Source organism: Ambystoma mexicanum, chromosome 11 (genome assembly GCF_040938575.1).
Source record: "Ambystoma mexicanum isolate Mex_15411 chromosome 11, UKY_AmexF1_1, whole genome shotgun sequence".
NCBI lineage: Eukaryota > Metazoa > Chordata > Amphibia > Caudata > Ambystomatidae > Ambystoma > Ambystoma mexicanum.
Genome location: NC_090934.1, coordinates 1,194,376,934 through 1,194,402,979, shown reverse-complemented (window position 1 = coordinate 1,194,402,979; position 26,046 = coordinate 1,194,376,934). Strand labels below are relative to the sequence as shown.

The window sequence follows — 26,046 nt, the reverse complement described above, 5'->3', positions numbered from 1 at the left end:
CAATCATATTTGGGGGAATTACTTTGTAGCTGAATATGAGGGAGTGTTAAATGTTGCAACTATATATATATATATATATATATATATATATATATATATATATATATATATATATATATATTAGAACTTGTGCGGTTCGAAGAGAATCTGGTTACTTCTGTCTCTTAAGGAGTAGTATACTAATATTATGTCAACATTTTTATCTTAATATGTATTTTTTTCCATTGAATACAATTTGCTTTTCAGTCAAACATAAGTTTGGTTCCAAGATATGTGGTATGATAATCTAACGTAGTGGTTGATCAAGATATGTATGCTAAAATGTCAACAGTGTAAACACATTACCAATCCTGATCCTAACTGGCATAGAGAGGAGTAATCTTTTTCTCACCTTTGTATAGATAGTATATTACCTGTTCTCCTGTTCTGAGAAATTGATCCCCCGTAAGAAAAGAATATTGGGAGATTACCCAAGTGTTAGGTTCCAGAATGTGTACTGCCAGCAGCCAAACACCATGCTGAATGGCCCATTCCCAAATCTGAATGCCTAGATCTACAAGGGTAGGTGACCTGGTACTCCCCCTGCTTGTTGATGTAAAACATTGATACCGCATTGTCTGTGCGGAGGCAGACCACCTTGTTCACAATAACCTGCTTGAAAGCTTTTAGCGCCAGGAAAGTCGCCAGAAGCTCCAGATAATTTATGTGAAATTGTCAAAAACCTGAAGATCGTCTAACATCGCGCCCCACCCTAAAAGCGAGGAGTCAGGCGTAATGGTTGTTTGAGGGCAGAGCTCCTGAAAAGGAGCACCACCGACAGACTGCTGGAAGATTACCACCATAGGAGATCTGTCATTATGCAGGGCGGAACCGGAATCATCTTGGTGTCCGGGTCCACTGCCTGAAGCCAGGAGATCCGAAGAGCCATCTGTGTGCGTCTCATCTTGAGACGCGCAAGGGGAAGAGTAAGCATGCACAAAGCTAAGAGGCTTAGAAGCCTCTGGAACCACCAGGCAGACATGCTCTCTGACTGAATGAAAACCTAACACGCGTCCAACAGATCCACCATCCGGTCCAAAGTCAGGTACATTCTGCAGTCGATCGTGTTCCAACGGAAACCCAGGAATATCAGGTCCCGAGAGATCGTCATGGAGTATTTCCGCCAGTTCACCAACAGCCCAAAGCAGAACAGGAGCTGGAGGAGACACCAAAGGTTGCTTGAGGCTTTCACTGGACAAGGACTGCGCAGAAGCCAGTCATCCATTTATGGATACACATGAATACCCTGTAGCCGAAGAAAAGCTGAGATTATTCTCCTCTTCATGAAGACATGCAGCGCTGAGCTGAGACCAAAAGGGAGCACTCAGAATTGGAAATGCTCCTCTCCCAGGGAGAACCGCAGATATTTCTGATGTAGGCTACAAATCAGGATATCCATATATGCGTCCTGAAGGTCCACAATGCTGATCCAGTCGCCCTTCCGAAGAGATGACTATTTGGCAGGGCGTGATTATTTTTAATTTCTCTTGGGGAATAGAAAGGTTGAATTGGGAAAGGTAGAGGATGGTGTGCAGGCCAGCCTGGTTGGGTTTGGGCACCGTGAACAGACAAGAGTAGAAGCCCACCCCTTGTTCCACTAGAGGAACGGGTTCCATCACCTTGAGGTCTAGAAGCTTCTGGACCTCGGCTCTGAGGGATGGCGTCCCCGACTGCTGAAAGGGAGAATTGAAGGGTGGGATAGGGGGAGGGGTCAGCAGAAGCCCGCTCGAGCAATGGACAAAACTCACTGGTCTTCGGTGAAGGTCTGCCATGCCTCCAGATGAGAAGAAATCAGTCCTCCCACCGGAGTCTCGTGCGAGCGCCAAAAAATATCAGTTTGCAGACTTTTCGGCGGAGAGACTACCTGTCCCTTAAAAAGAGGCTGAAGACAGAAAAATCAACCCTTTTGATCCTGTCGGAGCTGACCCTCCGACGGGAGCTACCTGTCGGAGGGTCAGCTCTGCGTGACCTGCAGTCTTGGAACCCTCTGAAGCCTAATGAGGACCGAGACTCGGATCCAGATCTCTGAGCTTTGACTGGGGCCTTTACTAGCACCGACAGAGACTTGGCAGTTTGAGTGCTTGCCTTAGTCTTTGTGAGTTCGTCATCCATTGAGGAATGAAACAACTCTTTGCGGTCAAAAGGCAGGTCCAGAACTTTATCTTGGACCTCCTTCAAAAACTTTGTTGCATGAAGCCAAGCTTGACTAGAGGTGTCTACCCCCAACATAAGACCTCGAGTTGAGGTATCAACATGGTGTGCAGCAGCCTCCAGCATATCCTGCGCCAATACCCTGGCGTCTGACAAACCGGCTTTGAAGTCTTCCAGTCTGTCCACAGGAATGAACTCCTGGAAATCAGCCAAATCCCTCCAGTGTTTCATATTCGCCGCCGCCAAAATGAGCTCTGCGTTAGCCTGATGCAATTGCAGTGCTGAGTTGGCAAAAATCTTATTGCCCAAGGAATCGAGCAATTTATCTTCCTTAGCCAGAACTTGAGCCGCAGCTGCAGAGGTTGCAGAGGCTTGCTTGGATTGCAGAGTGGCGGCTGCTACCACCTCTGAGGAAGGAAGCAGACATGAGGTGTGAAGCCTGTAACAGGCGTCAATTCTCTTATTGATAGCAGCCCAGTGTGAGGTTTATCCCAGACCTTGCGGGCCTCGGCCAGAAGGTCCCTCTGAAGGAACAGGCCAGTGCACTCCTGCAGAAACCAGGTGAGCGCCCCCGAAAGCACCCCTTCCTCAGGAACTGGTATGTCAAAGAGAGACATGTCCAGGACCCGTTCATGGAATGCTCTGACAGAGCGGGGCTGGTCCTCACTACCCTGATCTGCCAGAGTTTAGTCCAGTTCGCCAGGATCAGACGGTTGCGATGCGACCGGCGTCAAATTGACGTTACGCTCTGCTTGAGTCTTGTCAACTGGAGACAAGGGAGGCAGAGGCGGAAGAGTTTGAGGCGGGCCGGGAGGTAGAGGTGGTACCGCTGCCGGGGCGACAGGTGCCGTAGCTGGAACTGTCGGGCAGGATGCAGCACCGGAGGGCAGATCTCCCTAAAAAGACCTCTGAAGTACACCCTCACAGGGTCAGAGTTCATAAGACTGAAACTTCCCTAAAAAGGCATCCTCTGCCAAAGTTTTAGGCACTGGAGTGGGCATACCCCTACGAACATGAGGAAGGCTGCCAAGAGGGCCCACCACCAACCCGGTCTACATAGACCAATGGGGCAGAAGCAGGAGGAAGCGAGATCGTATGCGGTAGTGGCATCCGAGCGAGCCAGTCATTAGAAGGGCAGAACGGATTCACACTGTCCCGTGGAAAAGGTTGTCCCCCAAACAGAAGGTTCCAAGCACCTGCCATTGCTAGCGTGGGTGTAAGGGTAGAATCCAAAATGGCTGCCGTAGACCACGCAGGAAGGCCCACCATTTTCATCTGAGGAGAACTGCGTCACATGTGTGGATGAGGCATCTCCAAAGACTGGTCAGAGGACTTGATCAAAACTTTAGCCTTGACACAAAGATCCTCAGCAGAGCCAGTACTATGGGGCCTCAGATGTTTACTGGACATCCTGATGTGGCCCCTTGAATTAGCCTCCAAGACAGGAACCAGTTACTGTCAGAGGCCTCTCCCTCTGCCCCCTCAACAGAACCAGCATCACTGCGAGCGCGGGAATGTTGAGGAATTCACCTCACAGACAAGACCCCAACAGGTCTCAGTTCTGTCAGTACATACCTTAGCCTCAAAGAGAGGGACCTTGTACCGTGGTTCGGTACAGAAAGCCTCAGAGGGCCCAGGGAGCACCCCAGTATATGTATGGGACTCTCCAGACAAGGAGACCTCCGAGTGAACTCTGAGACCCAAAGCCTCAGCACGACTATTAGCACCTAAGTGGTGAAACTTGGATCGTAATCCAGTGTCGGCAGGCCCCTCACGGGAACCCTCAGAGAAAACCCTGGTACGCCTATTAGGCCTGCGAAGCACCTCAGGGGAAACCCTGGTAGCAGAGCTCTTGAAGCCCCTCCCAGACCTGGAGGGCCCTGTGAAGGAGTCCCCCCCGGCCGGGCTGCCCTAAAAAGTAAGTAACTTACCGGGCATTCCTTCTTTTCGTCGATGAAGAGTTGAAAATGCAGTGGAGGAATGCGCAGGAAGATCTCCCACCGGCGAAGACGACGCTGAAGTGCCAGAACCAAAAGGGAGTTGCAGTAGAAACACAAGTCCCAACAATGATCTGGTCCCAGACACTCCAGACAGAGAATGGGGATCCGCCCTAGCGAAACAACATTCGCAAGAGGAACAAGAGACAAATCCCAAACGATTTGCCATAGACGGAGCACTACGCAACCTCAGAACCGGAGCATGAGAGAAGGACAACGGGAAAGAAGAAAAAGGTCTTTCCGGTGATGCAAGTGCATCTAGCCCCGACCGTGCAGAGAAAAGGACTGAAGGGCGATGCAGAGCTAAAGAGAGCGAGGTTGCAGCCACGTGTGGTACCCCGCGTAAAAAGGGGAGGACACATTTAATTTTGATGTTTTACAAAAGTGCTCGGGTCGCGTCCCACTGGACGGAATGTCCCAAAAGTATGGAGTAAAGGGGACAGGACGTAGGTAGGAATACAATATTTACACTAGCAGTGTGATTACTGGAATGTGGCTTCTTTTGTGAAGACTGGCAGGGTGTGACATCAGAATGTGAATTGTATAAATCCAATTAACTAAAATGTACACCTTTTGCTCAGTCAAAACAAAAACAGGAAACCAATTCATAAACTACAATAGACACTTAGCTTGGAAAATATCACGCTTTGCTTTAAAAACATGAGCTAAGCGGACATGTAAAAAGAAAAAATTCTTAGATTACATGATCAGCACTGTTCGAATTAGTTCTATTCTTCTGAGTTCAAAATTCAGAAAGTCTTCCGTTCCTCTCCCACACCTCCATCCCACCCTATGTCACATGGTCAATTCCCATGGGCAAGACATCTTTCATGAGAGATCCTATAATTTCATGTAGATTTGGAAACATCCCAACATCCTGAGACACCCTAGGCCTAACAATATCTATGGGAAACCATCAGAGCAGTAACCTATTGACAGATCCCCCTAGTCACTGAAGGATACCCAATCTCTGGTTCGCTTGAGCTTCTTCACACCGAGACAGTGGCAACCGTCCAGCCTCAGTCAGACTAGTGAAGTAGACTTCTCTACTAGAGGTTCATGGATGCCAATCATGTCTATTTGGGAGGGGAGAAGAGTATCACATGTTGGCACATCCAGCCAATGTGCACCTCACTGAGGTAGCTAACAAGGATTAGGATAGGACACCAAAAGATGGGAAGCAAGAAAGTTAGGCTTCAACAATCTATCTAATCCGTTTCACCCAAGAGGTATTGCCAATTACTAAATCGCATGACCCAGTGCCACAAGCTTACAGTCTTCTTGGAAACAAGTTCCTCAACTTATACCAAGCCCAGAAAAAGAAGAAAAAAAAACGCTCCCAATAGGGCTTGACCCCCCCTCACTACAGGGACACCAATTTTGCTCTTGATGTAACAATGATTCAGCCATAAGAACAGGAATCCATTTATTTTAGAAGAACCATTTCAACAACAAGAGGGTGTTCATAGCATGGTGTCTAGATCCTTATACACGGATGCATGGGTGGTCTGAGGGAGACCACATTTCGGCAAGCATGATTAAGAGGGGTAAAAACATAACGGAGTACTTAAAAACAAACTATAGGTTTTTTTTAGGCAGTTCTCTCACATTTGAAGCTACTGATCTATGCAGGAAAAATGTGGTGAAGTGAATTTGGGACGACAAAAACTTTGCACAAGACCACATCTTGCAACTCTTGTACACATTGCAGCATTGTCAATTATAAACACTCCAATAACCCTGTGGCATCATAATGCACACTGCATGCTCTGACAAATCAGGAGCAGAGTCTGTGTGAAGCTAATCTCACTAACAGAAACCGTGATTAAGCATTTCTAATGACACCCAAACCCCTTTGTTACATTTCAGGTCCCATCACATGCACTCAGCGATTACCAATCGAAGGTGCCCAAAACAAATCCGCCAAGTTTGAAGTTAGATGGATGCCTTTTCTGGCTCATAGTTTAAAGTAACTGAGACATCAAATTAGTAAAAAACTGCAACATCAAACTTCTCTACCCATCCATCCACCCACCCACAGTGAACATCTATTAATATTGCTCAGGATTTTCCTTTGGAGGGGGAAACTCCAGCAGAAACTATTCCAATGTTGTTCACAGGCCGTAGAGCAGACAGCCATTGGTGGTATTTAAATGAAAAAAAGAACTTCTAGCTCTTTGTTTTATAATACCAAGAGATACAAAAAAGCTCCCAATAAAATACCCTTTCCCCTTTTAGGATTCTAAATAAAAACATTCATTTTTAAAGCACAACTGCTAACATTTGGTCCATAGCAAGATAAGTCAATGGTGCAGCAAACTTCACAAAACATCTCAATTGCAGAGCACATGAAAGCAACAGCCAGTGAAAGCAGAAAGAAATTATGAACATTGACTAAGTTTTAAGCACCACCCCTTTATTATGATACGATTCCTGTAGTTGTCAAGATTGATCAGCAGATGTGGCCACAGGTGATTTGCTTAAATATACAACTGAAACCTTGCCTCAGCTGTTTGTATGGCATATGTGCAAAATTAACCCATCACTGGTTGTTTTTTCTTGCCAATTGTTTATTTTTCAGTAATTTGAAGTACGACAGTGTGCTATAAAGATAATTGGTCCTGTTACATTCATCGCTCGAGAAAGTCTAGAACAGATGGAGCAAGATCTTCCCAACGTGCTACCCCCCCCACCCATCGTTTTGGCCACTGCACCACGGTTGAACCATGGCTAGGCAAGCTGTTCACCTTCTGGAGCCCTCTTCGTGGATGGTACTTTGTAATAATGTTTCTTTCTGCAAAAACATACAGGCTTTCAAGTGTTCTGCATAGAAAAAGCCATTAACATGATTAACGTCCTACTGGACAAGAGTAATTAAAAATGCAGTTTTGTACCAGTCTTGCTGGATTAAGTAGACCGTGCCCAAATGGTACAAAAGGTAAAGTCTTAACTCTGTGCAAGAACATTAACACTTCCCTTTAAGAAAAGATATCAGTTAGTCCAAAAGAAGACAACCACTACAAGAACCACATGAATCAACAAAGGTGAGGCTAAGAATAGGCACAAGAAAGTTCCTTATGAAGTGAAACTGATGTGGGCAACCAAATTCCTATTGAGTAGATCCAAGTTGCGACTGAAACGAGAAAGTTTAAAGGAGGCTGAACTTTTAACATGTTGGGGGCATGTCCCCATCTTCAGAGTCTCTCTCTCCAGGCACCGACTGTTAGTGTATAAAGATAAATAAAAATGTCAGCCAATAATGTGGCACACCAGGGTATAGCTTTCAAGAATGTGCAGGGAAGAGCTCTTTATAAGAGGAAATTTCAAGGCCTATTTAATACCACCAAAAGATATACAGGCTCCCTCAAGAGGATGAGCCACTCTAGGTACAGTGTAACTAGGAGTGCAATCAATACCACTCACCAGGCAGCATCCTCTGCCATTGCCGCAGTCTTTCAACTACCATGCTTAGAACCTTGACTGCAGGTTTCATTCCACATCCCATTTCAAACCAAGATAATACAATATGCCCTTCAAAATTGAAGGAAATTCAAGTGATGAAACACTAGGTCAGACAGCAGTCCAGAGAAAGCAGCAGTGCAGGGAACAGACAACCACAAACATGTGGACCGACAAAGAATAAGTAGAGAAGTGGCATGTACAATCAATTTGAGCATATTCAATGGGAACGAGCAGCCAAATAGGTGCTGAGAGACTAGATACCCCAAAAGAGGGTGTGAAACCCAAGAGTCCCGGGTGGGGAGAGAATCTAGCAGACCCAGTGTGGGTCTCCATCAGATCAACCAGAGATGAAGAAGATTCGAAGATATTCCTGTCAGAAACAAGGCGTACCGCATCCGAAGCTGTAAACGCAGAAAAACGATACTGAGCCAACGGGTGCTGCGCGTGCTACATATACCTGCGGGGACGTAGACGTCAAAACGGAGGCCTCCGAGGGACATCGCAAGGCATCAATGCACAGCGCCCCCTGATGCAGTGTTTATTTCCGAAGCACCAAAGCTGGGACATTGGAACTATCAAAGATAAGGAATTCGTGGGAGGACACAATCCATTCGAAAGCACATTCTTATCAAACAGAAAATGCAGAGGCATGCTTCCATTCCGTTAAGGATCAGATGTGTAGCAGTGTGGTGAACATACAAGTCAGTTCAATTTGACCATTTGAGGCACAGAGGAGCATGATGTGGACTTGGTAAAATATCCAATTAAACACGACAACAAGTGGGATATTACAAAGTTACTTCATGCAAATAGGTGACTGGCAAACGTGTTTTTCTGACATGCCTATTTGGGCAAGGAATCGGTTTAAGATGTGGCATGCTGTCAGTATACCAAGGTGGGCCCGATAAAGTCTTTGGGTGTAATATATGTAAGGGATGCTTTTGGGTTCAGACTATAGTTCACACATTCCCTAACCAGTTGGGAACGAGGGGGAAGACGCCAGAGTAACATGAAAGCTAAAAAATGTTTTGAGAAGAAAAGAAATTGGCATCTGATCCACATACAGGTGTGTTTGAATTGTGCTACATGAAAGAACTCAATGAAGGAAATTGGATTACACCAGGGAGAAGGGTTTTGAGAGCAGCACGATTCTGGTCAATAAGTCCAAAACATGTACGTATAGAATATACTCAAGGTTTACAGTCTGGTATTTTGCCTTTAATTTAGAATTCAGGCACTAAATATGATCATACTTTGGTGCATCCTCCCATACAAAAGGGAAAGTAGGGTGCTCAATTGATACATTTAACTGCTAATGGCTGCAAAGCATCAAGTATTGAAGATACGTAATTTATTAGCCCCCACACCAAATCTACCAATTGGGTTAGGTCTGTACTTTTTTTTTTACACAATTAGTTGTGCAGCTTTAAAAAATGCGAAGAAGCGAAATCAGAAGAAGTTAACCATAAGAAAGTATTTTCTGAAAAAAGACATTTACATATTTAAGTGAAGTGTGGACCAAGCAAACCCCGACAGATAGTCTGAAGATGAAATGGCCAAGGAGAACGAGCCAGAAGACAAACCCTCTTTTGATAAATTTCATTTGTTACGTGGTTTGGTAGACTTATGGTTGGACTGAGGACATTGAGTTTCGACTTCTGACAGACGAGCACCGTTAGCAACTAATTAGGTAGGTAATCCCATGATATCGATAGGCCTTTTCTTTATAATTTAAATAAAAGATCATAAATATGCTCTCAATATGTCCACCTCCTCCTTCTGACCCACCACACAGTATGGCCACGTGATTGTGTACATACAGGTGTAAGGCTGAGTAAACAGGCTGTTGCCTACTTTTTGCTGGCAAAGCTATAGGAGACTGAGTAAGGGAAGTAAACACTGCTAACATTTCCCCGCTACAGGCATGCCATGCACTCACCTTTTATTAAGCCTACTGCTACACAGATGTGGCCTCCCAAGCACTTTGCAAACCTTAACTGTTGAACATGACAGGATGGTCACACCCTGGCAGCAGCAGCTAAAACTGTGTGTACTGAAGAACAGCCAGAAAAGAAGCCAACAAAGGATCAATAGCATGGTTTGGAGTTGAGGAGTAACCCAAGACCATGCAGCCAGAGAAAAGCAGTGAAGGCATTGATCAATACAGCAAATGTACACAAAAACAGTTCAGCTGTGTATTCACATGGGCGGACAGTGAGACACCACTAATGTAAAGTTAAATCTTGAAACCATGGCTTGATTCAGTGGCAAGGAAATTAGTATATTGGATTGTACAGGAGGTTAAGTCTGTAGTCTAAATTGTACCTAGCAGTCCAAACCTTTCAGTTTGTGGTTAGTGACAGCATTCATACCCTGTTTGTCCATTACCCCCTAGGAGCTGTAGCTGGAGAGCAAAGGGTTGAGTTTCCACTTCTAGGGATGAGCTGTAGCATCTTTGTATTCCACTGGACAGCTGCTGGTACTACTGTTGTGACAGGGTGTACAGGGAGTGCTAGGAGTTATAGACTTTTGTAGAATCCACCTTTTAGTACCAGTTGAGGGCAAATTGTTGTCTGAGGGTGTGGTTTACAGAAAATACCAAGGAATTATTTTGGTGGTTGGTTACTTCAATAAGTTTGGGAGACTAGCAGCTACCTGTAAAAAAATGACAAAGTTACTCACCGTAGTGACTACCTTATTCCTAAATCCATAATCCCACTTTCCTCTATACTTGTGGGACATTCCGTTCTTCGGGACAGGACCTGAGCACTTTTTAAAAGCATCAGAAAATGTTTGTCCTTTTGTTTTTACGCAGGGCCACCCGCACGTGACCGTAGCCCCACCTTCCTGAGCTCCACCCCGCGCACCGCCCTTCAGTCCTTTTCTATTGCCAGGTCCAGGGCCATTTAGCAATAATAGAGGATACTTTTTAGAGGGGACGGCCGGCGGGCATATGGAGGAAAGGGGACTGAGTAAGGTAGTCACTACAGTGAGTAACTGTCATACTTCTACGTCACGTCCCCTTTCCTCCATACTTGTGGGTGCTTCCCAAGTACTGACCATAGGTGTTACAGGTGGATGGAAATGTGCCTTATTGGGAAACATTCTTGAAAACTGTCTGGCCGAATTGGGCATCAGCCCAGGAGCTCACATCAAGACAGTAATGTCTGCAAAAAACCGATGGGGAGACCCACGTAGCCGCTTTGGCAATGAACTCCCAAGGGATCTAAGTTTAGGGGCACGCCGGTAACCAAAGCTCCTAATGGAGCTCCTCGATCCAACTGGTCTTTGAAAGAGCACCTGATTGGGGATCCTCTGGGTTTTACCCCAGTACTTTAATCTCAAGGTTTCCTGTCAAGTGACTAGACTCGGTACGTTTAGTCCCAAACTGAGAAACCTCAGGAATCACCCCGGTTGAAGCAGCCCCAGAAGCGTTGGGCTTGGTCTTAGCCCCCAGGGCGGGGAACAGAAAGAAATCTGGTGTTTGTGGTCTCATTTGATCATTTGTGATGGTCCACCACGCCTCCAGATGAGACGATACAAGTCCTCCCACTGGTGTTGTGTGACCAATGGATAACACACTTATCGGGTGCGGACCATCTGTTGCCAAAGAGGCTGCTGATGACCAAGAGGAAACCGGACCATTTTGCATTTGCTGCTTGTGCAGAGGTGCACCAGAGCAGCCTCATGCTCAGGGTGCTGGACGCTCCCAAGACCCTCTGAAACCCAAGATGGACCTCGTCTGGGTCCCCGACCTCTGCATATAGGCCGCTTTAGCCAGGTTTTTGGCAAGGACCGACAAAGATTTAGCCGTTTGCGTGCTTGTCTTTGTTTTATTGAGTTCCTCAATGGTAGAGGATTGGGGCCGCTCTTTACCTTCGAAGGAAAGAGCCAATACTTTATCCCAAACCTCTTGAGAACTTTGTGGCACACAACCACGCTTGGCAGGAAATGTTTACTCCAACCATAAGGCCCCGAGCAGAAGTATCTACATGATGGGCTGCGGCCTCCAGCAGGTCCTGAGCCATAACTGGCATCGGATAGGCCCTCTTTAAAATCTTGCAGCCTGCCTGAGGGATACATTTCTGAAATTCGGGAGCTCCTTCCACAGCCTGAGATTTGCCGCTGCAAGGATGACACGCAGGAGGGAGCGAGACTGACACGAGAGAGCGAGCAAGACATATGGCAGTGGAAGCCAAGCATGCCAATCCATTGGAGGGCAGAAAGGATTCCTATTGTCCACACTGAGAAAAATGCTGCTCCAACCCAAATATAAGCCCCTCTGCAACAGTCATTGAGAACGTTGGTGCAAAAGAGCGGATCAAAATGTCCGCCTCAGACCACATGGGTTGAACCGCCATTTTGTCACTGCCCGAGGTGAACTAGGTCACATGTATCAGTGAGGCCATTGTCACCACAGGGGTTTTAGAGGCTTTTAAATCCATTTTAGCATTGTGACAGGGAACCTTGGCAGAGACGGTACTGGCAGATCTAGAGCGCTTTTGAGCTCCTTTGGATTCTTCTGCAGAATCAGCCCTCAGTGAGGGAACCTCTGCGGAGCCGGTACTTGAAGACTTAGGGAATTTGCCCTTCTTCTTTGCCCCTTCAGCACGATTGGTTCGACCACAAACAAGACTGATTGAAGGCTTAGGGTCACCCCCATAGCCAGAGCCCTCGGAGGAGGCCCCTCGATCTTGACGGTTTTAAATATAGCCCCTAGTTATGCCTGGCGGGAGGGGTCTACTCCGACTATAAAAACTCAAGCAGAGTGTCTACACGATGGGCCACAGCCTCCACTAGATCCTGCGCCAGGACTCTGGCATTAGACAAGCGGTCCTTAAAGTCTTCGAGCCTATCAGGAGGAATACATTCCTGGAACTCTAGGAGCTCCTTCCCCAGCTTGACCTTAATAGCCACCAGGATAAACTCTGTATTAGCCTGATGCAGCTGAAGAGCAAAACTGAAAAATACCTTCTTCCCCAATGGCATCAAGAAGCTTACCCTCCTTGGAAAGGCTTTGGGATGCTGCAGTGGAGTATGTAGAGGCTGGTTCGGCTGAAGCGTAGCTGCTGCCACCACCGATGAGGGGAGTGGACATGCAGACAAGGATATGTCTTCAGACACGTGAAACCTGTAGCGAGTATCAATTTTCTTGTTTAGGTGTTGCCCAGAATGAGGTCTTTACCAGACCTCACGGGCCTTGGCCAGAAGGTCCTTCTGAAGGAACAGGCTAGTGCGCGCTCCTGTGGCGACAAAGTGAAGGCTCCCGAAAGTACCCCATCTTGTGAAGCTGGGGGCAAGAGCATTGGGATGTCTAGCAATGCCATCATATTCAGCACCCGGTCATGAAAGGTTCAAATAGAACGGGGCGGGTCATCCCAGTCCTAGTCCACCTGATCCTAATCCAATGAGGGGGGAGAAGAAGTTTGATCTGCCTCCCGTGGAGCCTGAGGACCCGAAGCCGTGGTTGACAGAGCAACCAGTCTTTTCCATAGGAGAAAATTGAGGCAGAGGAGGTAGTGGACACGTCAGCCTCACAGGGAGTGGAGGAGGTGGTAAATAAATCCTTAAAGTTTGCTTTCATAGGATCAGAATGCATAAGCTTCTGAAACTTGCCAAAAAACGCATCCTCCAATGCAGTTCTCGGCACTGTAGTGAGCATAGGCCGCTCGGAAGGGGCATACCCGCAGGAACGCAAGGAGGATGGCTGCCAGGATGGTCCGCCACCAACTGGATCCACGTAGATCAAAGGCGTGGATGCAGGAGGAAGCTACACTGCAGCAGCGGAGTCCGAGCACGCCAATCCATTGGAGGGCGGAACGGGTTCTTGTTAACTGCAAAGCGTGAATAAGGCTGCTCTGCCCCAAAAACAGACAGCCTCCTTCTTTACCCCCTCAGCAGGATTGGTTCTACTACAGGTCTAAGTGTGGGAAGGCTTAGAGAAACTCTCTGAAGCCAGAACCCCCAAAGTGGGCTCCTCAATCCTGCTGGTCTCAAATATAGCCCCAAGAAGGGGAACCTCAACCCTGGTATGTTTAGCCACCTTGAAAGGGGCCTCGAGCCGAGGCTCAGTACACTTAGTGCCAGATGTGGAAATCTCAGGGCTCACCCCAGTAAAAACAGCACCAGAAGAATTGGGCCTAACCTTAGCCCCCAGAAGGGGAACCTCAGATGAAGATCCAGTCTTGGCAGCCCCTTTATGCGGTATAAATAAACGGCTGTAAATGTGGTGGAGGAACGCATTTGACCACTTCCTCCCACCTGACAAGACGACGCTGGAGTGCCCAGACAGGGAGGGAGTCGCAGTGGAAGCACGAGTCCCAGCAGTGTTCCGGGCCTAAACACTCCAGGCAAAGAGTGGGGATCCGGCCTAGCAAAGCAACATTTGCAAGATGAACTGGACCCGAATCCCAGACGCTCTGGCCTAGACGGAGGAAGAGATGACCGTGGAACAGGAGCAGGAATGAAGGACAAGGGAACAAAAAGAAAAATATTCCCTGTGATGTAAGTGCGTCCGACCGCGAGGAGAAAAGGACTAAAGAGCGATGCAGAGGTCACGAACGTGGGGCCAAGGTCAGGTGTGTGTGGACCCCACGTAAAAATAAAAGGACAAAAACATTTGATGCTTTTAAGAAGTGCTTCGGTCCCGCCCGAAGGACGGGATGTCCCACACATATTGGAGGAAAGGGGACGGAACGTAGGAGTATGTTCAAAGTGAGGCAAACAGGGTTTGGACCCATGAATAAATAGCCAATGTTCTGGGGGCTTACCCACTCTTACTTATTTCCGCTAGAGCTGAAGCTCCGGAAAAACTGTTACATGACATTTAAGATATATTCTTTTGCTGATGCCAGATTGCTCTGCAGATGCTTTATGGTGCTTTCATCAGACCCACAAAATGTGCACTGGTCAATGACAAGTGATGCATGAATTGACGAATAAGAAATGGTGGGGGTGGGGTGTGCATGCGTTCCACTGGAGGAATAACGTGACTTTATGCATGGCTAGTAGCTTGCAACTTTACATTTTTTAGCTCTGCCTTCATTCCAGTACCAGTCATGATTAAGAAAATCTGTTTTGCAACCTTTCCTCAGTCTATCATTTACTTTCCTGTTTAGATGTTTAAGTCAGTGAGTTTTTGGACGCCCCTCTCCTGTGCCAGTAGGTTTGCACCAAGAAAACAAAGTTGCCTTACAGTAGGCTAACAACCTGCACTGGAGTCCATGTACTCCAAATGATCAGCTCACATGTGCTAGCTGGACCCAGAGTTATATTAAAGAAATGCATCAAAGTAGCTTCCATGTTCAGAAGACTAAGATCTACAAAATGATGACTAGAAATGGGGCCACAGCAGTCAATACACACAATAGACTCACCAACTGACTTAGTCACACAAGCAAATCATACTTTTCAGCAGAAGGCCATTTCAATCAGGCGGTCAAAGTGCGGTTTTTGACATCGATTAAACCAAGCACTTCTAACAAAGAAAAAATCGAATTACCACAAAAGTTGGAAACAATGTGATGGAAGGTCAAGTCCCTCAGTGCAGCAGACAAGGTCATTATGAGTGTCTGAAATCCATCTTTATCGAAATATACTAGTTGCATTTCAAAGCATCCAGCTCATAATGAAAACTTTTTTTAATATGTTTAATATGTAACTGAAATCATGATGATCATATGCATTTTGCAAAGTCAAAAAATGGGGTTGTAGGACTTACCCTCTGCATGAACGCCAGGTGGATCAATCTTCCAGAAAAAGTAATCATGGGTGTTCTTGTACACCTCCGTCACCACAGTGCGCACTAGGTTTGAACTTGAGGGGGGAGACACTTCCTTCTGAAACAGAACTTCAAATTGCACAATCACCGAACCATTCCTGAGAGGAGAGATGGAAAAAATGAATAGAACAGACATCAGGCGATGTCGAAGTCGGGGTTCTATCGGTTCATCTCACATGCAACACACTTCGTGAAAGGCCAAGTGCAGGATAGAAAGAGGCATCAATATGCACCTTGAACCCAAGTGTCTCATACAAATCAATCCCCCTGTGCAACCATGTGCCGATTATCCAAGTACGTGATCCGTGACAAATAAGTCCATACCACATTATCCGCACATCACCAGATCACCGAGCATCCAATGAGTAACATTTAACAGGCAAGGCAGCATCCCCTTACAGTGTAATGGACAAACTAGATACGATAATGAAAGAATCCGAGTTGGGCTTTGACAATGCCGTCAAACCTGGCTACTTTAAACAAGAAAACCTCTGGTTCGACTTCAGTGAAAACGGAGTCATCAAGGCCCAAGTCACACTGACGGCCAGTTTTCCAAGAAGCAACCCATTGCATCATGCTTAGTGAAGATGCTGGAAGACAAACCATGGACAAATAGTGCACAGTACCAGATCAATTAAACCCTTCATGCAACAAACAAGTGAAGGGGAAGATACTTGCAGAAATGCCATTATCCTCGTCCCCAAAAATGTACTTCCATATCTGGCGGAAAAGATTCTATCCATCTAGAAAATGAAATTCAGGAGTGAAGCAAGTGTTGATTCTTGAAATGCATAAAAGTAAAGGGTGAGCAGAACACTATAAAATCAACTGGGGAATTATTGGCAACAAAGAGCATGGTATGAGAGATTCCTATGTGCAAAGCTCTGGAGTGCACGGCCCTGGAAAAGACTCCAGAGTAAAGATTTCATAGGGGTTCCTAAAGGAATCACTTGAGCTATGTCACTGAGATCAGGCACCCTAGACAGACCTTAAAACTAGAGCAGGAACCTGTAATAAACGGACAGTTACTTTGGTCTACCCAAGAACAGCCTTGGTAACAGAATTAAATGGCTACATTAACGATCAATGCCCATCTAGATAGAAACATGAATGTTGGCATGTGCCACACTTAGACAGATGAAATTCTGAAGTTTAGCCTGCACCACATCTAGAGGGGATTATGAATGTTAGCATGTGCCACACCTAGATGAATCACTGAACCTTAGCCTGCGTCGCATCTAGATACAAACTTGAATGTTAGCATGTGCCACACTTAGATGGACATAGATGAAATCAGACCTTTGGCCTGCGCCACATCTAGGAAGGATTATGAATGTTAGCATATGCCACACCTACATGGAATTCTGAACTTTAGCCTGCGACGCATCTAGATCGAAATGTAATGTTAGCATGCATCACACTTGGTGAGACTGTGGGTGTTACCAGACGCCACACTTGGATGGAATGGTTATCTCTAGCCTTCCTTACAATCAGATAGGATAATGAAGATTAGCAAGTGCCGCACTCGGATGATGGAATAGTGAGTGATCGCAAGTATCACACCTAGACAGATTTGCAAGAACAGCAACGCCAATTAACCAATCAACTAACATTTTCACCCCTCTGCATACACCTCTCAAACTCTAGCCAGACAACCACAAGCCTATAACACAAGAATCTGCACAAACTTCACTATACTGCAAAAACAAAACAAACCACACCTACTCTAACAGCACACAACGACTACAGACCGTAAAACACCCCAAGCCCAGCCAACGGACCAACCGGGCTGAGGCCGCCAACAGCACATCACTGCTCTCTTGCACTTTTCTGGCTTATTCGCACTAACTCACCCCCCCTTCCCTTTTTTCAGAGCCGCCAGGGGAGCACTCCGTTGGTGATGGTGCGCGGTTCAAATATCCTTTAACATCAACATTGGTAAACTGCCAAGATCTGCATGCATTCTGACTTCTGGCAAAATATGTACATCCATAGCAGGCCAGTAAAAGGTAGGCAGGAAACACCTGTACCTCTCCAGTGCCCCAAGTGTCTTTCAGGCCAGGATCTTACAGCAATAATGCCCATTCTTTCTGAAAGGGGAGTTCATGTCTATGGAGTTTACTCATTCTCCCACACAACAGTAATGCTGTGGTCGCTTTCGGCTCTCTAAAATTAAGACGCAAGCTGAAGCTGGCTCTGGGCAGTAACTGACATTATTCAAATTCAAGTAACAAGCTTAATAAAGTCTTATGTAGTGTCAACATGCTGAGCACCATTACCATTTCATAAAATATCAACCAGCCCATTTAAAAAAAGTGTCGTAAACTATTGTTGGGCCCTTTTTTTTAGTTGATCATTTGGCAGGGTCCTACCTAGTGGTTACCACATTTCCTTGACTTCTTCCCAAACAAAGGACTAGCTGCAGAACCCAAACAGCTCCAACTTCTTCATGTTGATTTAATATTCTCTTCAGTCCTCAGAACAAACATTTTATCCAAAACTATGTAGCACAGCTGCGTAGTTGGAGGAATCAGTTATTTGCAGAAATGCATGGCTTGCTTTCTTTTCTGGATGCAAGTTGGTTTCTGTAATGACCTTTTTATGATGCATATCAGGGTGTCAGCATTTTAGAAGCCATGGTCACCACTGACTAGTCATTTAGAACAATAGTCACCGGCAAGCAGTGGATGAAACACCTGGCTCCACTGCCATCTATCAAAACATTTAAGAAATCACTTATTTCTTGTTAAGCAGAGACCTTTTCACAAAGCATCTGAAGAAGCAGTACAACACTTGGCGTTTTTCAGATACGATATCTCCCATTAATGAATCGTTCCTTAGCCTAGTTAGAAAAGATTGCCTAGTAGTCCAATCTAACGGCATCTAATAAAATGACTTTCCCTACTGCCATGTCGTCACTAGATGTCACTTCTTACCTGTAACTTCTGTTCTTCAGCATTGATATCTTCCATAGATTCACTGCTGTTTGTATATTCCCCGTTGTCAGGCTGGGAATCCTTGGTAATAGTAAAGCAGTTTAGGTTTACATTTTAAAACTGCTGTCACTTTAGTGTTCTATAAGTCCCACTTTGGGTCATACTGCCACATTTCCTGGCGCTGTCAAGCGTTCCATCCCCTCCACCGCCATTAGAAATTAACGCCTTTGCTCACGAACTGCCACATGAAAAATCTCAGACTGCAACACTATGGCCTCCCAGAGTCTCCCTCCCACTCAACACAATCATACTGCACCACTCTCAGGCATCCCAAAACGTACATGCAGTAACTCGCACACCCTTCTGCCACCCCCTCTAAAATGCACCCTAATCAACACAAGATCTATGTCTGCGGAGGTTCCAGTAATCCAGGACCTGATCTCGACATCCTTGCCATAACAGAAACCTGGCTTCATGCAGCAGCAGGACCAGCCAAAGTCATCCTCCCCAGGTTATACCATCCTTCATAGCAAATGAACCAGCAGCAGAGGTGGTGGAGTAGCTCTGATTTACAAATAGTCTTGCCATCTGTGTGTCCAAACCCCCCCCCCCCTGTGACCTCCTGTCCGCCAAACGACCTTCTCCGCCACCATCACATTACACCATATCCACTGACCCCCACAGGCTACCCTTAAAGTCGAAGAGAACCTCCTGCAACTATCGCAACCAACCTCAAACCTAGTTCTAAACTCCTACTTTTAGGCAGCCTTAACCTAGGCTTCAACGAGAGCACAGACAAGACGCCATCTCCAGGGCTAACGCACTCTGCAATCTGGGCCTCAATCAACATATTTCAGCACCCACCCACAACCTAGGACACACACACTAGACTGGTTTGCAGACAAACTGCGACACCTCGCTCTGATCCAATATGCCCTTATCATGGTCAGAACATCACCCTCTCTACCGCCAATCGCCCTATGAGCTTCACTGTCACCATGTCCTCTGCCCCATCTCGCTGCACCCGTAATCACACCAAATACAGCCTCCTCCCTCATGCAGCCCACCAAAACGCCACAGAGCTTGCAACTGACCACACCAATATTGTTGACCAATTCAACAGAATGGCTTCCCAAGCAGTCAACTTGCTTGCACCCCAAAAACAGTGAAAAACTCGCAGAAAAAAACAGCAGAAGCAACATGGTGTAAAAAAAACATCTGATGCCAACAAACAACTCTTCACTTACATCACCAAAGAGTACAAGAAGGCAATCCACGCTGCCAAAGCCACCTCCTATAACACCAGAATCACAAATGCCAAATCCGACAAGTGTGAACTCTCCGCTATCCTGTGTGAACTCGAAAACACACACACACAAAGGCATAAAATAAGCAGTATCGCATAGCAATTTACTATGCAATTCTGTAGGTTTGCTAATCAAATGAACACTTGTGTAGCAAAGTTAGCTATTTAAGTTGCCCTTGTCAATGAATGCACAGCTCGCCCTGCATTCCTTTTGCCCTCGGTTCTCTCTTCACCCTCTTTTCACTTCAAGTGCTAATGGAGGGAAAGTGAACCAGTGATCATCTCCTCCATTCAAGTGTCAAAGGCATGTGTAGGAGTGCTAGGCAAGAATTTCTTTTTTTTTTTTAGTTGCAAACCATAAGTAATCGGGATGATACTTTTATTAAGCTTTCCATATACTGTCTGGCAAAAACCAGTATATGTCAACTTTATACATTTTAAAAAGACAGTCATGCAATTCCATTCCTAAAATGAAAGTTGCTACATGGTGCATAATTACAGTATTGATACTGTACAAACCCTGCATCATCTCCATACTTTACAGTAAAGTTTAAGTTAGCTTATCTGCATTTCATAGTGTCAACTATATTTCATTTTGTTGGGTAAGATGCATCATGTTGACTAGTGAACTTTTGAAAATGTACATGATCAAATGCTTTTGATGGTAAACCTAGTTCTGTAACCTGCTGGTTGCATACATCTTGCAACTGGTGCTAAACCATGACCAAACCATTGACATTCTACATCAGCCTGTTGATTTATACAAGGTACCCTGCAAGTGAGATGACGACAAACTACAATATTCCACCTAGTTTGGCCAGTGCTCTGCCAGCTGCGCAATCCACTCTACTTTGTCTTTCTTTCGTCTTACATAAATGAATACACAAAGTGAACTAAATGCTTATGCAAAGTAGTGATCAATAGTTCCATCCAGTCTGTACATACATAGATCTACTGCAATACCAAACACTGTAGTTAGCCTCTAGAGCTCGCTTTGCTTTTTGATTGTATTATATAACCACCTGCATGAGACAGCTGGCCAAACTGTTTTCAGTGCCTTTTTAATCATATCTATTTGTGTCCATTCATACAGCTAATATTTAACATTTTACAGACACTCATCTATGGCTCGCAAAGTCTTTTCGCCCAGTCGCACAGTTGAGTAGATTTTATGAAGGGCGAGTAGCATGTACAAGAGATGTTTGAAACTTTTATTTAACATTTACTTTGTTTGCAGTAAATGTCAGATATGTTTCACTGCGCATGGCTGGCCTCTGAGTGGCAACAGTGTGCCAAACAAAGCGTGTTTGTAGTGACATGTACCATTTTACAGAAATCTAATTTTAAATGTGTTGTCCTCTATTGCTATGGGTCGAATGAATTTCTCTTAGGTTGAATATAGACTAAGTTACACGACCTGCAGGTCTAGCTGAAGTTTTAAGAATTTGCAAGGCCTGACTCCTCGCGCTAATGTCTTATTTCAGCAGTACGCAAAACTGCTGTATTGTTGCTCATTTAATGTCTTTGGTACTAATAACTTCTGATGACATTAACAATGTTAGTACAAAATTGCTAATCAAATGGGCCTGTTTGCTAATCAAAAATATTTCAATTAGCAAACTCTGTTAATCAATTTTTGAAAACTAATTTATGTCTCACACACACAAACACACAAACACACACACACCCACCCACCCCTTCACCAAAGACATTGCCTGGTGTGGCAAAGTGTAAGAAACCATCCTTGGTAAAATGTGCTCACTACAAAGAAAAAAATAAATTACTGCTCAAAACAAGCCAACATCCACAAACCCCTAAATAAAATTAACTATGACAGACTCAGGCAAGCTGGGCCAACTCTTTCTAGAGCCTTCTGCTGCCTACGACCTCGTAGACCACCATACCCTCTTCCACCATCTGCTGCCAGCAACCTCTCCCATGAAGCTACAAAATGGATTTCGTTCTTCCTCGCCAACAGATCGGTCTTCGCCCAGGAACACGCAGCCCCGCCCCACACCAGTCACCTTGCAGCATCCCTCAAGGCTTCTGCATCTCCCCACATTAAACGTAAACACAAAACCACTTTCCGATCACCGGAACACCATCGGCAACATACTGTGAATATTTCCCGTCAGGCTGGGAAACCTCAACTTTACTAGAGCGGTTTTCCTATGGAAATCTGACAGTGTCCCATCGACAGTTATGGGTGCTTTAGGCTGCACCAATAGGACGTGCAGTATAAATTGCCCCGCCCTCGTGACTTCCCTTCAGAGTTTACCCTCCCCAAAATGGAGAAAAACCGAATTTGTTTGCCTGAAGGGGGGAGGCTGGAGGGCGCATGTGAATCCACGAAAGATACCAACGCTGGAGAAATTGAGTTACAGGTAAGAAACTACTCCCTTTCTCAGCATTGGATCTTTCATGGAATAGACAATCCAGCAGTACACGAACCTGGAGGTGCAGAACAGGCAAACAAAACCCCTGAACCAACAATAGAAAACATCAATTTTCAGTTAACATGACCAAAAACATTAATAAAACCAAAGAAACTCGGAAGCTGCAAGGCTTACCTTATTGGAACAGGCGCTGGAGTACCGCATGCCCCACCTGCACATCCTCTGCATGTTGTGGACACAGACAGTGTCCGATGAAGGTATGCGACACCGCCCATGTTGCTGCTCGTCAAATCTCACTGAGCGGAACGCCTGCCCACAACGCCGCAGCAGACCTTGTAGAATGGGCCCTGGGAGTGGACCGCAAAGGCTTGCTGACTTTCTCATGGCAGAAGGAAATCGTAGAGGACACCCAACGGGAAAGGCCTTGCTTCAAAATCGCCTTGGAGGGGACAGTCCTGTCGAGATAAAACTTCAAAGCCCTATTGACCTCAAATGAAAGGAAGCGCTTTCTCGGCTGGAAAGGTAGCCTTTGGAAAAAAGGAGGGCAATGCTATCTTAGTGCTCTTTTGAAACTCGACGGAATCTTAGGAATAAAGTAAGGATTCGTTGACAGGAGAACCTGGTCCCTCATGTTAATCATATATGGCGGGTCGATGATCAGATATGTAGCAAAAGGCTGGGTGATGATACCAAGTCACAAAATCGCTCTAGTTTGTAGATCACAGGTATAACTTTTCTTATATTCAAGTATAAAGAATAAACCAAAATTCAAAAAAATCAGTCTGTGCCGTAATTCTTCATAAGAAGTATTTATCCATGAAGTTTATCTTCAAAAAGAAGTCACTAATTATATCTTAGTGAGGAAGCAGTCAACATATCCATAAAGTTAGACTCAATTGCCAATGCATTTCACAGTTTCCTCCTTCATCAGGGCGAATTTTACATAATATAATTAGATCATTGGTGTAACACAAACATTAAGTAAACATTCAAAAATGTAAAATAAAGGTTACACAACATACCATGTTCATAATGTTGTCAAATGTCATCAAAGCACGCGTGGCAAAAGGAAAAAATAATAAAAAAAGGATTAGTTAAGTGTGAATGGTTAAGGTTAAGCAGCAAAAATTGCTTCTGTAAGAAAATTACCTGTGAAATAGTTGACAGTGTAAAAACCAGGAAGAAATCCTGATGTGTGCTGGAAAAACTGTGTATTCTATGAAATAAAAGAATTGCGTGTTAGTGCTGCGTGGCAGTATGAAGACAAATGTAATGCTCAAAAAGCTAAGTGATGTGAATTGGACCCACCTCACGGCAGGAACAGCTTCTGTCTTTATCCAGCTGCTAGCAGTGTGCGTACGGTGAGTTTGTGGCTTTCCTGTTTGTCAGTTTACATGGCAACAGAACTACTTTGCTGCATGTAGCCGCGTCGTGTTGCAACAAACGCGGCGCGGACTATTCTGATGCGAGTTTGCAGGAAGTAAGCTGCCATGTTGACATAAAAAAAGAGTGAATGAATAAACCTAAAAAGTGTCAGCTATCTAAGGAAATGAACATAATTCTGTGTGTAATGAAAAAAAAATACTAAAGCAAAATACAGAGATATCGATAAATTCAATGGTAATACATAGAACATAATCATAATGATTGCTGTTACGCTGATTATTATCATCATAGTGCTAATGATGCAAATACATAAGAATTAGGCAACCGGAGACACAGCCGGTGTCACCGTGGGCGGCACCTCGGGTCCCAAACTAATTAATAGAGTCCGGGGTAAGTCTTGTGGGTGCATAATCTCAGTACATTGGTACAAAAAGAGATTCAACTTAAAGGATTCACCTGAAGTAACCGAGGTAATAAAATAACACATCCTGGATGTGTATGTTCAGTAGAAAATTAAAACCTATCAAACATCATGGTTAACATTGTGTTCACATAGTGCATTTACATAAGACATTTTTCTAGTAGTATTGGAGAAGTTAAGACTTCTAGAATCTGGAACCTGATCTGTGTTAGGCTGTGTCCTTTGTTAACCCAATCTCGAGCTGCGGCAGAGTTTACGTTCTCATTGCGAATGCATGAGCGGTGCTAATACCAGCGTATCTTGGCTGATCTAGTAGACTGACCCACGTAGTACTTACCGCAGGGACATTTGATTCCATAAATAATGTTAATGCCGTCACATGTGCCATATGTTTTTAGAAAGATTTTCTTGGCTGTACGTGGATGGTATACCACGTTGCCCTTAATCACAAAATTACAGTTAATGTAATGTAAGCAAGGATTTGTTCCAGTGCGCTGTATGATTGGTTCTTTCATTGGTGGTCTTGTTCTTGTGGACCTTGATCAAGGACACCACCAGATCCCCTGCCCCACCCCCCCTTCGCCAAAAGCAGAAGATCTGTCAGAAGTTGATGCAGCGAAACCTGAAATGGTTGCAAGATCGGCTGCGTTGAGCACCAAGCACAGAACCTCTTCCACTTTTGACTAAGACACAGTAGATGGTGCCCTTGCAGCTGCCAAGATGCGGCAACAGTCCCCCGGAATCTCTAGGTGTCCAAATTCGGAGTGGTCAGGAGCCACGCTGCAAGGCTGAGGGATCCTGGGTCGTGATGCCACACCTTTCGGCCGTCCTCCAACAGCAGATCCGGCTCTGACCCTAGATGAAGAGGATCATCCACTGCCAGGTGAAGAAGGTCCAAGAACCAGTTCTGTCTGGCCCAGAATAGGGCCACCAGGATGAGCTTGCACGGAACCTTGGGCACCATCTGGATCGTCTTCCGGATCAGAGGAAATTGAGGGAACGCATACGCGAACAGGCCCGTCCACGGGATTGAACGCGCCCCCCTTCGAGTCCAGATGAGCCATCCTGCTGGCAAAGAGATGGCACTGCTTGCTCTTTAAGTCCAGAGGAGGAGTCCCCATTTCATGAATATCCTTGGCACATGTGTCCTTCAGCTGCCATTCATGCATCTGAGCAGTGCATCTGCTGAGAGCATCCACCTGAACGTTTTGAACCTCTGGCAAGTAGTAAGCCACGAGGCGAACATTGAGTGCGATGACCCAGCGCCAGATCGCTTGAGCCTCCCGGGACAGGGGCAGGGAATGGGTGCCTCCCAGTTTGCGCAGATAAAACATTGCAGTGGCGTTGTCTGTCAGAATCCGTACCACGGAGCCCTGAAGGAGGGGCAGAAAAGACTTCAGTGCCCAGTGTAGTGCCTTCAACTCCAGAATGTTGATGTATAACAAAGCCTCCGAGGGTCCACAGGTCTTGGGCCCGAAACTGGTTGAGATGGGCCCCCAAACCCACCTTGGAAGCGTCCGTCACGATTGTGTAGTGAAAATCCGGTTCCACCAGGGGTATACCCCTCACTATGTTGTCGGAGCAAGTACACCACTGCAGGGCCTCTGCCAGCGCCCGGAAGATGAGGGCTTTGTCAGACCAGGAACCGAAGACTTGTGACCATCTTGAGGCAAGAAGCTCCTGCAGGCCTCATAAAAAGCCGATAATTGGGGAGGAGTGGGATACAGGACGCCATGGTGCCGAGAAGAGATAACTGCCTCTCTATTCTTTCGATCGATGGCTTCACCCGATTGAGCAGAGTATGAAACTGTGCCCCTAGAAAAAACAAGACAAGGCCAGCCTACATTACTCTTCATTTAGCAAGACACTTAAAGCATTGCCCTTAGTGTCCAAAACCAATTAGTTTTCAGCTACTCGATTTCAACAGCAATGCAGGAATTCAGTTTAGAGATTTACTTTAAAATGCACCATTCTCTCATTCAAGACTACCCCAATTCCTCCCACTTAAGTGTGCCCCATCTGTCCAAGGGCCACGCTCAGCCAACTCCAGCAGATTCTTCATCATTCTTGCCTACAGGACACACTACCTTAAATCTGCTGCTGTTTCTGAGGTGCGTTACTAAAATGCCCACTTAAGTAAGTTGCTCCCTGTATTATTTCCAGGTTTCACAT

At 45.6% G+C, this 26,046-nt stretch overlaps 1 protein-coding gene across 1 annotated transcript in view; it reads right to left on the bottom strand.

Annotated features, from left to right (window-relative positions):
* Nucleotides 1–26,046, bottom strand: part of LOC138505118 (mucin-3A-like) — a 1,277,237-nt gene that overhangs the window by 812,242 nt on the left and 438,949 nt on the right. Inside the window, exons 3-4 of the mRNA XM_069625417.1 lie at nt 16,108–16,172; nt 15,370–15,527 (exon numbers count right to left, since the gene is read on the bottom strand). Of these exons, the coding sequence (XP_069481518.1) occupies nt 15,370–15,527; nt 16,108–16,172 (223 nt within the window). The remainder of the gene's footprint in view (nt 1–15,369; nt 15,528–16,107; nt 16,173–26,046) is intronic.